This window comes from Hemitrygon akajei, chromosome 10, assembly GCF_048418815.1.
Source record: "Hemitrygon akajei chromosome 10, sHemAka1.3, whole genome shotgun sequence".
Lineage (NCBI taxonomy): Eukaryota > Metazoa > Chordata > Chondrichthyes > Myliobatiformes > Dasyatidae > Hemitrygon > Hemitrygon akajei.
The window spans coordinates 16,144,758-16,159,981 of NC_133133.1; the positions used below are offsets into that span (position 1 = coordinate 16,144,758).

Below are 15,224 nucleotides of genomic sequence, written 5' to 3' on the forward strand. Positions count from 1 at the left end.
CCTGCTAGGTCGGACAACTAGAAGGATGATAAGTAATAATGACACATTGCATAAAAGCAATGGTGATGATTCCCATGTAGAAACAGCAGCTGGATTTAGAGAGAGATGTCCAGCATTCAAAATATTTTGTTTTCAAAACAGTTTTAATGCATTTAGTGATGGGCATCTTATAAATGGAAGATGACCCACCTCACACAGATCTCATCTCTTCAACAATCTAATGGACTCATTTCATGGACTCGTTTATTTATCTATTTACTTATCCATCTATATATCTATGAATCTATCCATCTATCTACCTGTCGGACATTGGCAATGTGGAATATTGCAAGTTCAGTTAAATGCTGAGACCGATGGTGGGGGAGCTGCGGGGTCTCAGTTGTAGTCCAGACCAGGGCCTCATGCCACCAGGTGGTTTGTTGCATTCACCCAAGGGAGGACACACTGTGTGTTTCTACATGGAGTGTGTTGCAGCATTTCCTGCAGGTTGGGGGCGGTGGGGGAGGGGCCGGCCTCCAACTGTCAGTGCTGCTCTCCAGTGTTCGCTCGGTGAAAGACAATCTGGATTGCATTTCTCTGCGGCTGCACTTTAAGAGCGTGTGATGATCAGATTTCTGCAGGCTTGTTCTTGACGACAACATCCCATGCACCATCAGTCTACAGGACTTGACATTCAGGGACTTGAGGTGTATTATTATTTTGTGTGTGACTGCATGTTTACTGCTGTCTTGTATGTGTTATATGTGCCCTGTGCTCTGTACAACTGTTGCTACTGTAACTTGCATCTTGACCCTAGAGGAATGTTGTTTTATTTGACTGTATTCATGGGTATTCATGTATGGTTGAGTGACAATTAAATTTGAACTTGATCGATCTACCTATTTATCAATCACCTGTTCATTGAGACATGAGGTAATATATATCATTTGCATTAACAACCTGGGGCCAGCCCACAAGTGTCACCAAACATTCTGCTGCCAAGATAGCAGGCCTACCATGTTCAGCAGAACAACAGCAATGAAATTCATTCAGTCAGTCTGGATGTGATGAGGTGTCGCTATCCTGTAAAACGATGCCTCCTACATCAGAACGCTGTTCATCGACTGCAGTTCACCGTTCAATGTGGTCATTCCTCAGAAGCTGATGGGTAAACTGCCCTTGTTGGGTCTCACTATGTCGCTCTGTAACTGGAACTTGGATTTCTTGACAGAGAGACCTCAGTCTATGCTGGCAGCAACATTTCTAGCTCCATCGTGCTGAGCATTAATGCACCCCCCAGGATCATATGCTCAGCCTGCTGCTGTTCACCCTGCTGACACACAACTGTACTGCCAGATCTATATCTAACCACACCGTTAAGATTGCTGATGACACAACAGCGACTGGCATCATCAGTAACAACGATGAGTCAGCATGGAAGTAGAGCGGCTTGTGGACTGGTGAGAACACAATTTGAATCGCAATGTGGACAAGCCTAAAGAGGTGATTGTGGACTTCAGGAAGGTGCAGACTGACCACGTGCTACTGCGCATCCACAACTCCTCCATGGAGAGAGTCAGGAACACAGAGTTTCTTGGAGTGCATATCACAAATTATTTCATCTGATCTCTCAACACCATCTCTTTAGTCAAATACAGACTGTATGCTTCCATTGCCTGAGGAGACTGAGGTGAGCAAGGCTCCCCGTACCCATTCTAACCACATTCTACCGGAGCACCATCAAGCATGTCCTGACCAGCTGTATCACCATCTGGTGTGCGAATTGCAAGGCATCTGACCGCAAGACCCTGAAACGGATTGTGAGGGCTTCTGCGAGAATCAGTAGGGTCTCCCTCCTCCCGATCCAGGACATATACCAGAAATGCTGCACTTGCAGAGCCCTCAGCATTGTCAGTGAACTCTCCCATCCAACCCACAATCTCTTTGACCTCCTACCATCAGGCAGAAGGTATCACAGTACACGATCGAGGACTGTTCGGCTGGGTACCAGCTTTTTACCCCAGGCTGTGAGACTTCTGAACACCCCGTTAACACCCAGTACACAGCATTCACCACAACGCCAGTAACAGTAATACAGTTGTATATCTAACGATTGTCACATATGCACTTTATGTCAACTTGTACATTGACAGGATATTTTTATTGTCTGTTAATATTATTTTATGTGCTGTATGTACTATATGTACTGTGTTTACATCTTGGTCCCAGAGGAACATTTTCTTCATTTAGCTGTATAAACACGTGCAGTTGAGTGATAATAAACTTGAACTTGAACATCTCAGTAGCAGATGTTCTCTTATTCCACACCTCCCCCCCCCCCCCCACCCTGGGATGCTGCTTAATGTTTGGGTGCTCCCAACACTTTCTATTTTGTTATCAGATTTCCAGCATATGCAATATATTTCTTCTCAGTACACATACAATGTTTTTCAGTAGACGTCACTTATTTTTACAACCTTAAGTTATATTTTCAAATAAAATAAGCTGCTGATTACTTCTCTTTCAGAGAAGTGGGTGTGATTTATCTCCAACCTCAGTCACAGGGATCATTCCCTCTGGCCAACTGATGTCTGAACATTTCACAAACTGAGTTGTTCTCTTTTCATCAAGGAGAAATTCTCTAAAACAAATGAGGCAAATTGACAAAAATAGATAAGTTTATATTCAAGTTTAATTGTCATTCAGCCACACACATGAACACAACCAATCGAAACAGTGTTCCTTCAGGGCCAAGGTGCAAAACATAGCAGCAAGAGACACACACAGCTCATAAAACATATAGCACATATAGTTATGATAGCAGAAAAAACATACAAAAAATAATATAGTCCGAATCTCTGTTTGTCCTGGCCTGTAGACTGATGGTGCATGCGATGCTGTCCTGGAGACACATTTCTGCAAGAAAAAGTACACATGTGATTCTGGAAAGGTTTGCCTTCTGCTGGCTGAGCTTCTGAATGATCCAGACTTGAGCAAAGTAAAACCATGCTAACTCTACACCGACTAAACAATGATACAAATTCCAAGGCAAGTGCAGTGGATCAGGCCATCGGTTAATCAGGACAGACACTTTTTTGGGACAACTCTTAAAGAACAAAAACAAATCAAGAAGATAGCCGGGTTTCCCTTCATTTATTTGAGACACTGTGCCGCTTAATTGGGGGCAGGAGACAGTTACTGAACAGTTTCTAACTAGGGTCACTGGCATGCATGTCGTATGGCTGTTAGGCACTACATTGTGCTTAGAGCAAACGGTTTTTAAATAGAGTGACTAGGATGGTTGTCTTCAAAAAGCAGTGATCTTTATCACTGATAGTTCTGAGTAATAAACATTAAGACAATTCAGAACTGTAATAAACATTAAGATAATTTGCTCACTGCGGTTTCAAGCATTCAGGCTTGGAGATGCCAGAAACAGTCGGGAGTGAAAAAGAAATAATGTCACTATTTCAACAAGTTAGAAACTACGAAGAAATTGAAGGGTATTAACAATCATCTTAAATGTTACATTGAAAATGAAGATTTGGAGGATCCAGTCATCAAAAGCACCAGCTGGATGCGCTGATTTTGTTCATTTGCAGTCAATCAAAAGAACATGGCAGTGTACACTGGATGAATTCCTCCATCGATAGCCATTAGGAACCAATACACAGATTTATAGTACTGTAGTGTTCTTATTTGTTCTGTAGGGGGTGGTGCTTAGGAGGAATGATGGTGCCTAACGACGACTCCTTTGCTTGCATCTTTGGAAACAGCTCTATTTCTACTTTTAATATCTTTATTTTTTCCTTTCAGGATTCTTTTGAAGACCCTGACCTGGAGTTATACGCAGGCTTCGGTTCTTTGCAGGAATGGGACCTGTTTTCGGGGTTCCACTACTGGCCGTTTTTCCATCTGCCAAGGGTTTGGCCTGAGAGTCTCGATCGTGTTCGGAAGCCTAAGATCTCAGGGCTCTGGAGGCGGGCAGATCGAGGGTCGGAGACTCGTGTGTCGTCGGGCAGGCCAGAAATCTGAAGACCCGAGATCTTTGTGATCTTTAGACACAGAGCTCGAAAAAAGCGATGAAATGGACTTTCAAGATCGTAAACCAGCGGGTTGTTGTTATGTCTCCCGCTCGCTGTGAAACTGGGGGCACACCTCCCTCTCCCTTGCCAGGGAGAGAGAGAACCTGTGGGTTGTCGAATTCGGATGAAATGCAAAGCTTTTGAGCTAACTGCAAGGTCTGTGTCTTCGCTATTGCTTAGCACATGCTTGGGCTCAGTGATTGTACCGATGCCCGTTTATTTTTGCTGGTGGGGGGAACAGGGGATAGTTGCTCACCACCGCTTACGTTCAGCAGGGGGCAGCTGGGGGGGACTTTGGGGTTCTTACTTTTAACTGTCGTTCATTCTTTGGGGTACTTCTCTGTTTTCGTGGATGTATTGCGAAGCAAAAGCATTTCAGGATGTACATTGTATACATTCCTCTGACATTAAACTTGACCTGTGAACCTTTGTATTTCATTTAAATACATAACTTGTTACTCAGTTAAAAGGTAGTTTGCCTTTTTTATACATTTTTTACTATTTCTATGAAACTTCGGCTAATTGGGGCAGCCACTTAATTGGGCCAAAATGTAATGGTCCTGATGTATCCAAATTAACTGAAATCCACTGAATAATGGACAAATACTACATAGTGATTATTCTACATACCTTTTCCATTCAGAGTCAAATTATGTAATTATTTATATTTAAAAGTAATTTAATTAGAGACAAATATTTATTTTTCCTGAGGTTTTTGATTCCAGATCGGTTCATCAGTGGAATGTAAGTCAACTCTTTCACAAGTGAGTTCATGAGAACGATTCGGGGAATGAAAGAGTTAACATACGATGGGTCTGGGCTTGTACTCACTGAAGTTTAGAAGAATGAGGGCAGATCTCACTGAAACATATCAAATATTGAAAGGCCCAGATGGAGTGGATGTAGAAAGGATGTTTCCTTTATTCAAGGAGTTTTGGATCAGTGTCCACATTTAGAACAGAGTTGAGGACGAATTTCTTCAGCTGGAGGTTGGTGAATCTGTGGAATTCATTGCCAAAGAAGGCTGTGGAGGCGAAGTCGTTGGATATATTTAAAGTGGAGGTTGAAAGTTTCTTGATTTGTCAGCATGTCAAAGGTTACAAGAAGAAGGCAGGAAATGGGGTTGAGTGGGATAACAAATCAAACTCGATGGACTAAATGGCCTCATTCTGCTCCAATGTCTTCTGGTCTTCCTAATGGACAGCACAGTATTATAGATATGTGGCACAGTTGCGTAGTGGTTAGCAAAATGCTATTACAACACCAGCTATCGGCAATTGGAGTTCAATTCCCACCACTATCTGTAAGGAGCTTCTACATTCTCCCTGGTGACCGCGTGGGTTTCCTCCGGGTGCTCCAGTTTCCTCCCACATTCCAGAGATATGGGTTAGGGTTAGTGAGAAGTAAGCATGTCGGTTTTAATGTTTCAATGTACATGTGACAGATAAAGATAATCTTTTTAAAATGGACTTCTGCTGCTGTCTGTGAGGAGTTTGCATGTTCTCCTCGTGACCATTTGGGTTTCTTCGGGGTGTTCCGGTCTCCACCCACAATCCAAAGATGTATCGGTTGGTAGGTTAATTAGTCATTGTAAATTATCTCATGATTAGGCTAGGACTAAATCAGGTGATTGCTGGGTGGTGTGGCTCAAAGGGCCAGCAGGGCTTATTCCGCGCTGTAACTCAATAAATAACTCTGTTTCTCTCTCCACAGATGCCGTCTGACCTGCTGACTGCTTTCTGGTTTTATTTCAATCAGCTGTTTTTTTTTCTTTTTTTTCAACTTTAAGATCTTTCTGAGTGAAAGTAACCTGGAGAAAAACATTGAGAATAAGTACCAGTGTCGGGTTAGAAGCTACACCACACAGATTCAAGGTTCAAGATTCAAGCTTATTTATCTTGTGTACTTTTGAAAGATTTAGTGAAATGAGTCATTTGTCTTAAAACCAAAACACACATTGTGGTGCCAACACAGCATTCCCACAATGCTCAGCAGCACCACACAAGCAGCAGCAACAACAAAATCAACAACATATACATGTGAGAAAAATGAAGAGACGGGTGAGTTGGATCATTCGGTTTTATATCTGTTTATCACAGATACATTGTAACATACAGTGAAATATATTGTTTGTGTTAACAACCAACACACCTCAGGTTGCGCTGGGGCAGCCCTCATACCTTACGCCACCAAGATAGCATGCCCGCAATGCTGGGCACTACAACACAGGGAGCATCAAAACAGAGCACAACGAGCGACAAAACAACAACAGCAAACAAGGCCCTTGCCTCCCTCCCACCCACGCACATACACAGTCCTCTAACCCCAAGAGAGGACATCTTCTTAGGACTCCAGCACAGACGTAAAATCATATGGAAGAGCAAGAAAGGTAAAGGGAAGAAACATACGTTGAAGTATCCAGTGGTTATAATCTGTATCAGAGTAATGCCAAGGCATCACTGGTGCTTTATTCATTATGAACACAGGTATCAGTTTCTGATGAAGGGTCATTGACCTGCAACGCTAACTTTCTTTCCTTCTTACTCCATGGATGCTGCTTGATCTGATGAATACTCCCCGCATGTTCTCTTTTTATCCCATAGCCCAGCTTGTGGGACGTGCTTTTCTAAAACTTAACAATTTGAAACATACTATGCAAAATCTTATTACCAGTTTTAATGGGACGATGTGAATGGAAGATCTGAGAAACATTTCAAAATGGAAGCTCTGAGTAATGGTCTTCATTATCTTCGTCAATGAGTCCGACTGACTTGCTCTCTTTCCTCAAAGAGGCAGCTTTGTTCATAATTGCTGTAGGAACTGGTGTTGGTAGAACATTAGATGGTGATGAGGAAGCTTACAAGAGTAAGATAGAAGTTCCGGTTGAGTAGCAACAACAACTTCACACTCAAGATCAGCAAGACCAAGGAACTAATGGTGGACTTCAAGAAGATGAATAATGGAGAACCTGCTCCAGTCCTTATTGAAGAATCTGTGGTGGAAAAGGTGAGCTGCCAGGGTGTGACCATCTCAGAAGATCTATCCTGAGCCCAACAAGGATCACAAGGATTGCTAGCATTCGTACTCTGTTAAGAATTTGAGGAGATTTGGTATGTCACCGAAGACTTTTATTATGATTTTCAATTGATGTACAGTGGACAGCATTGACCGGTTGAGTCACAGCCTGGTATAGAGACCTCAATGCTTAGGACCTCAGGAGGCTGCAGAGGGTTTTAGACTCAGCCAGCTCCATCATGGGCAAAATCCTCCCCACTATTGAGGAGTGCCTCACTATCTTCAAGAGGCAGTGCCTCAAAAAAGCAGCATCCATCACTAAGGACCTTCACCATACGGGACGAGCCCTCTTCTCATTACTACCATCAGGAAGGAGGTCCTGAAGAAACATTGTCTCATTTTTACTATGTACAGTACCAGCAGTTATGGTCGAAATGACAATAAAAGTGACTTGACTTGACTTGACTTGAGGTATAGGAGCCTGATGACCCACACTCAATAATTTAAAAACAGCTTCTTCCCTTTTGCCATCAGCTTTATGAATGAACCATAAACACAACCTCATTATTCCTTTTTTTTGCATTATTTATTTTTGATATTTATAGATTTTTATGTCTTTGCACTGAACTACTACTCAAACAACAAATACCACATTGTAAATAAATCTGATTCAGAACTCAGCAGGACAAGCAGCATCTGTCGTGGGAAATAGAGAGTCAAATTTTTAGGTCAAGACCTTTCATCCAGACTAAGGGTTCCCAACCTCGGGTCCACACACTGCTCAGATAATGTAAGGGTCCATGGCATATAAAAGGTTGGGAACTCCTGACCTACACTGAAACATGGAATGCAGATAGGCAATATAAAGAGGAAACACAAGAGATTCTGCAGATTCTGGAAATCCAGAGCATCACACACAAAATGCAGGTGAAACTCAGCAGGTCAGAGAGCATCTATGGAGAGGAATAAGCAGTCAACGTTTCAGGCCAATGCCCTTCTCCAGGGCTGGAAAGGAAGTGGGAAGATGTGGAGGAGGGGAAAGACTAACTAGAAGGTAATAGATGAAGCCAGATGTTAAAGGGCTGCAGAAGATGTCACAACCATGGATTTGGCAGCGCAGTAGATATGGCAATTGTGCTTGTGAATATGCATGTGTCAGCTAATTTTTGTTTCATTGTGATAACTTTTAACTCCATTCATTCCATCATAGTATTTTTCGGACTTGGACACAGCAACACTTCACTGCCTGTTTGCATTCTGCTTTGCCTGAGAAGTTGGACTGTCGAGTCAACTGACTCCGAAGACTAGTGGTATTCATTTTATTTAGTTATTCTTTTCAGCCGCAGTGTAGGATTCATTTTCCATCTGAGAGTTTTAGTTAACGGCCCTGTTTGGCCTAGCGTTTATTGTTTACTTTTCCCTTTTACACTGTTCGCATTAAAGTCTGTGAACTATGACCTGCTTCAGTGTCTCTCACTCCACACTTGGGCCATATCCGCATTGGGTGACAGAAGAAGGAATCTGATAGGACAGGAAAGTGGACCATGGGGAGAGGGAAGAAGGAGGGGCACCAAGGGGTAGGGGTGATAGGCAGATGAGGAGAAGAGTCCAGAGTGGAGAATTGAAGAAGAGAGAAGCAGGAGGAAAAAAAATACCAGAGGGAGAAATCAATGTTCATGCCATCAGATTGGAAGTTACCTACTACACAATATGAGGTGTTGTTCCTCCACCTTGAGAGTGGCCTTATCATGGAAAAAAAGGAGGCCACTGACCAACATGTCAGAACAGGAATGGGGATAGGAATTAAAATGGTTGGCCATCAGGAAATTCCACTTTTGGCAGATGGAGCACAGGTGCTTGACAAAGCACTCCCCCAATTTACATTGGGCCTCACCAGTTACAGGGGAGCCTATATTGGGAGTGCCTGAGACAATAGACGACTCTAACAGATTCACAGGTGAAGTGTTGCCTCAGCTGGAATGACTGTTTGGGGCCCTCAGTGGAGGTAAGGGAGAAGGTGAATGGGGAGGTGTAACATTTCTATCACACGTAGGGATATGTGTCAAGGGAAAGATTAGTGATAAGGGACAAATAGGCAAGGAAATCTTGGAGGTAGTGATCCCTATGGAAGTAATGAAATGCTTAGAGGTAGGATCCCATTGAAAATGGCAGAAGTTGTGGAGAATGATGTGTTGGATGCTGAGGGTCATGGGGTGGTAGATGAGGATAAGAGGAACTGCACCCCAGTTAGAAGAATATGGAGAAGGACCAGAATTCATAATACCTGGTTCGCAGGTTAGTTGCAAGAGCTGGCAAAGGGCAGGTGGGTTCAGGAGAGAAGGGGTAATGGGCAGATGGAGGAGAGGTGAGTGGAAATTGCAAATGAGGCTGGGAGATGATAGCTGGAGGCAACAAAGGAATCTGATGAAGGAAAGGTGAAGTGTGAAACCAAATAAGGGAGGTGGGGAGGGCAGATGGGAACAGTAGGGGAACAGAATGTAGGGGTAGGAACTTTTGGGCAATGGGCAGATGAGTGTGTGGAAGAGGGAGAAAACCACGATGGAGATTGCAAGGGCGTGGGTGCATATAATACGAACTGGGTAAAAAAGGATGGAAAAGAGATAGAAAGGGAGCAGGTTATCTCAAATTGAATCATACAGTCATGTTGTAGTCAGAATGTGAGCAGCTGTTCCTCTAGCTGAGGACAGACAGGTGGGTTTGGGAATGAGGTAGGGCTGGCAAACAGGAGGCCCAGAAGGTGCTCAGAATAAGGAACATTATTATTTATAAACACAAAAGATTCCGCAGATGCTGGAAATCCAGAGCCACACATGTAATCCAGAGAACTCAGCAGGTCAGGTAGTATCTGTGGAAATGAATAAAGAGTCAACATTTGGGGCAAGACCCTTCTTCAGGACTGGAAAGGAAGGGGGAAGATGCCAGAATGAGTAGGAAGGGGAAGAAGTACAGGCAAGAAGATGATAGGTGAAGCTAGGTGGGTGGGGAAAGGGGATGAAATAAGAAGCTGGGAGGTGATAAGGGGAAAAGGTAAAAGTCTGGAGAAGAAGAGATCTGATAGGAGAGGAGAGTGGACCATGGGAGAAATGGAAGGAGGAGGGACACCAGAGGGAGGTGATGGGCAGGTGAGGAGAATAGAAGAGGTAAGAGAGGAGCTAGACTGGGGAACTGAAGAAGAGGGAAGGGGAAAGCTATTTCTGGCATTTTGTGTGCATTAACATTTATAAAACTCTGCTTAGGCCTCATCAAGAGGTTGGACAAACTTAGGCTGTCTTCACTGGAGCAGCAGGGGCTGAGGAGTGTCCTGATAAATGACGAGATACAGAGATATAGATAGCCGGTATCTTCTTCCGAGGACCCACATGTCTAATACAAGTGGGCAAATATAAGATACACTAGTGAAGTTTAAGAGACTGTTAGACAGGTATATGGAGGAATTTAAGGTGGGGGTTATATGGGAGGCAGGGTTTGAGGGTCGGCACAACATTGAGGGCAGAAGGGCCTGTAATGTGCTGTACTATTCTATTTAAGGTGAGAGGAGGAAGTTCAAAAGATATGTGTGGGGCAGTTTTTTTTACAGAGTGTGGTGGATGCCAGGGGTAGTGGTGGAGGCAGATATGGTAGAGGTGTTTAAGAAAATCTTAGATAGGTGCATGTCTGTGCAGAGAATGGAGGGATATGGACATGATGTTGACAGAAGTGTTAGTGTTTCTGCACCAATGTTCCCTCCCTCTAATTTTTTAAGCTATGCAGACCAATCATTGCCTTGAACAGGAAATTTTTACATGGCCTGAAAATTGCACGACACCTTAATTGTTTTTGTAATATGCATACTATGAATATTTAGAATAAAAAGTGAAAAATTACCAGAATTAATTTGAGGGGTACAATGAAATACAGTTCAACGAAGAAAATATTTCACGTTTCATAAACTTTTTTGGGCTGCGTCTAATTCTAGTTGCACGGTCACAAAGAGCACATGTGCAGGAGCATTTCAGTTACTGCGTGGCCATGCACCCGTGCAGCTCAGAGGGAATAGTGCACTTCTTTAAAAAAATTTCTCTATACAGGTGTACCCACTTTACAAAGGTGGAGCATTCCTATGAAACCTTTCTTAAGCCGAAATGGCGTAAAGCGAAGAACCACTAATTCATATGGGGAAAATTTCCGCAAAAGTGAAAATCCTCTTTGTAATGCGAAAACAGGTTACTAATGTAGGTCTTTTGTAAAAGGAATGTGGCGTAAAGCGGGGGACACCTGTATTTTCTATTGACAATTGTTATTCTATTAAAGAAAAAAGAATCTGTGTAGCCACCAACATGATAGCACAAACATCAAGTTCTCCAACTTCCAGTAATTTCCCACTCCTCCTCCTGTCTCTTTCCATTCTCACTCCCGTCTTACCTTTTCTCCTCTCCTCCTCCCCTTTCTCCCATAATCCACTCTCCTCCCCTATACAATTCCTTCTTCACAAGTCAGTTACTCTTCCACGCATCGTCTCCCAACTGTTTAATTCACCCCCTCCCCACACACCTTTTCCTTCACCTATCATCTGCCAGTTTATACTCCTTCCCGTCCTACCACCTTATTCTGGCTTCTCTCCCCTTCCTTTCAGTCCTGGTGAATGGTGTCGCCCCTACCCACCCCCCACCCCCACCATAGCTGCTACTTGGCTGACTCTCCGGCATTTTGTAGGCGTTGTTCAAAGCGTGAATTCTTTCTGAGGAGGAGTCTTCCGCCTCCAACACTGACTCCGTTCCTCTTCCCGTGAATGCTGTCGCGACTTCCCGGCACTTTTAGTTTCTCTTTATCGCGTCCGCAGAAGTAGCGGAGCCGCAGTGGCGGGCTGATTGACTTTCCACATGCAACAGTAGCTGCGCTCATTTCTGAAGGCTTCCATCACGCTCCAAGCTATCGGGTTCCAGCACGCTGCCGATTCAACGGTGCGTGTCGTTCTGGGCTCCCGTGAAGCCGGGAACCTTAGGTGTCCTCTCCCCACCATTCCCGTCACAATCTCTCTGCCCTTCCTCGCCTCACACATCACTGAGGCTCTGGGCAAAGGAAGGTAAATATAAACACAAGAGATTCTGCAGATGTTGGGCATCCAGAGTAACACACACAAAATGCTGGAGGAACTCAGCAGGTCACGCAGCATCCATGGAAATCAACAAAGTCGACGTTTCGGGCCGAGACCCTTCATTAGGACTTGAAAGGAAGGGGGATAGGAAGGCGGGAGAGAGGAAGGAGTACAAGCTGGCAGGTGATAGGTGAAGCCCGTGGGAGGATATAATAATTTGTGTGCACTTAAGTGCTGCGGGCAACTTATTCATTGTAACCGCGTCTCAGCGTACTTGTGCACATACAATAAACTTGACGTGAACCGGAATGAGTGCGGCGGCGTTGCAACCTAACCCAATACCTAACTAGGTAAATCCCTGCGCAGAGCTCGAAGTCCGAAAGATAAGGAGGCGGTAGACTAGGCTGGGCATGTGCTCGCTCGCCGTGCGCAGAGCGTGCGTGCAAACCCCAACGGGTAGACAAGACTCGCATGCATGTTGCACTACACCTCCGCTTGTCCTAGGCGTCTGACTTCCAGCTCGACTCTCGCGGCTGACCAAAACAACTTTTTAGTTTATTTTACAACAGAGGAATTAATGCTCAGCGCCGGCCAGAGCGGCAAGTGAGGATGTCGAGGGGCTCGCCAGACCTTGGGAGAACTTGGTTGTTACTACTCATCGTCGTCCTGTCCCGGACCACCATCAGGGCGCACATTTTGTCCACGGCCAACATCAACGTCACCCACCTATCTCTGAACACCAACACCTGGGTCAGTGCGGAGCTGTCGGGCCTTTATGGCAAAGACTCGCCCGTGAAAGGGGCCGAAGGCGAGATTCGGGTTCCGAGTTCCGGGAATGCTTTGGCTTGCGGACCAAACGTTGAGTTCGAAGGCAGCAAGTCGCCCTGGATAGCACTGATCCAGAGGGGCAACTGTACTTTCGCGGAGAAGATTAATAATGCGGCAGGAAAAAATGCGGATGCGGTGGTAATCTTCAACGAAGCGGGGACGGGCAATAAAACGAATTACTTTTCGCATGAAGGTAAAAGCACCTTTACGTTCGCTCAGAGAAGAAATTCAAGATTGTTTAATGTCATTTCCAGTACACAAGTGTAAAGGAGAACGAAATAATTTTTACTCCGGATCTGATGCAGCACAAAAATTCGCTGTAAGAACACAATCAAAAAGCACAATGAATGTAAATACATAAGGTAGATTATATACATAGATTGTATGTATATAAAATGAAACTAGATGGTACTGTCCGCATTTAGTGATTCTGACAGGAAATGATAAAGTAGTGGTTGTTGGGGTTATGGAGGGGTGTGTTAGTGGGTGGGGGGGGGGGGGGGTTGGAGAGATACTGTTTTTGGGTCTGGTGCCCCTGGTGTGGATTGTTGGGACACCGCTGAATAATTTGATCCTGTCCAGGCTGACAGTCGTACGGATCTGTAACCTAATGTGCTTTGTATTGTTTGATGCCGCGAGTTCGGAAGTTCGTCTTGCAAATTGTTAGATGTGAATCTTGTGAGGCAGATGTGAATCTTGACCCCGTGACCGCACAATCCACCCTTTCCACCGTGACCTTTCCACCTTACTGTCTACCTGCACTGCACGCTCTCTGTAGCTGGAACGCTTTATCCTGCGCAAGACACTCTGCTGGAAATCCCGAGTAGCACACGCAAAGTGCCGGAGGAACTCAGCATGTCAGGCAGCATTTATGGAGAGGACTGAGCAGTCCTTTAGGGCTGAGACCATTCGTCAAGACTGGAAAGGATCTCGGGTCTCGTCGGAAACGGTGGCGATGTGTTGTTTTCCGTAAATGTTGCTTGGCCTGCTGAGTTCCTCGACATTTTATCTGTGTGTTACTCTCTGCACTCTGTGTGTGTGCGCACTGTTGTAATGAATTGATCTGTATGGATGGTATGCATGACAAACTTTTCACTGTACATGTGACAATAATCAACTAATTTATCAATTAATTCTCCTCCCCTTAATATAGTTCGTTGTCCCCTGGAGTGAGAGGTATAGGAGCAGAATTGGGTGGCTTGGCCCATCAAGTCGACACTGCCATTCCATCACGCTGATTTATTATCCCTCTCAGCCCCACTCTCTCCTGCCTTCTCCTAGTCATAGGAGTCTATGACTCCTTTGATTGACTAATGGAGAATCCATCAACCCGCACTTTAAATATACCCAATGAAGGGTCTACTAACGCTGCTTATTCCAGGGCAACAAAGCAGTTCCCTCCCCTCCCTCCGCGCGTAAGCGGCAGCAAGCAACAATCCCCTCCCCCTTTCCTATATGGGTAGGAAATGCGCTCTGGTTCTGTAGGGTGGGACTCTGAGCAGGAGCATGTCATGGGATAAAGCAGTAGCCAGCAAAGGGAAGTGGAGAAGTTAGTAATCAGATAGCCGTAGACACACTGAAGGCAAGGAAAGGGATACTCAGTTAGATTGTATTTATTTTAATGAACAAGCCTTAAGGTGGACAAACTCAGAGCATGATTGGTCTGAGGACTTGTAATGTTGTAACTATAACAGAAACATTGCTGAGAGAAAGGTAGGACTAGAAACTCAATGTTCAAGGCTTCAAGTGTGACGGGAGGGATGCTCCCTTTTTCATAAGGGAGGACATTACAGCTGTACTTAGAAATAATCTTTTTGTGGGATTGTCCTGTGAGGCTATATGTGTAGAACTACGAAACAAGAAGGGGAGGATCGTTCTAATGCAGGGGTTCCCTTCCTGGGGTCCATGGACCCCTCAGTCAGTGGTATTGGTCCATGGCATGAAAAAGATTGGGAATGCTTGCTCTAGAGAGATTGTATTATAAACCTCCACAATAGTAACTTGAGGATCAGGGCTGTAGAGAGATCGCTCATAGTTATAGTGGTTGTATTTAATTTCCCCAGTGTTGTCTTGGCCACCCGGAATGTTAAGGGTCTGGAATTTGTGAAGTGTGTCCAGGAAGGTCTCCTGACTCAATATATAGAGGGCCCATCTCAGAAGAGTGCAATACTGGACCTTCTCTTGCGGAACAAGACAGGGCAAGTAATGGAAGTGACAGTCAG

The 15,224-nt window shown here is 44.5% G+C and overlaps 1 protein-coding gene across 1 annotated transcript in view; it reads left to right on the forward strand.

Annotated features, from left to right (window-relative positions):
- Positions 1 to 12,566: 12,566 nt before the first annotated feature.
- rnf128b (ring finger protein 128b) overlaps positions 12,567 to 15,224 on the forward strand; it is a 152,540-nt gene continuing 149,882 nt past the window's right edge. Inside the window, exon 1 of the mRNA XM_073057812.1 lies at positions 12,567 to 13,195. Coding sequence (XP_072913913.1) covers positions 12,784 to 13,195 — 412 coding nt within the window. The 5' untranslated portion in view covers positions 12,567 to 12,783. The remainder of the gene's footprint in view (positions 13,196 to 15,224) is intronic.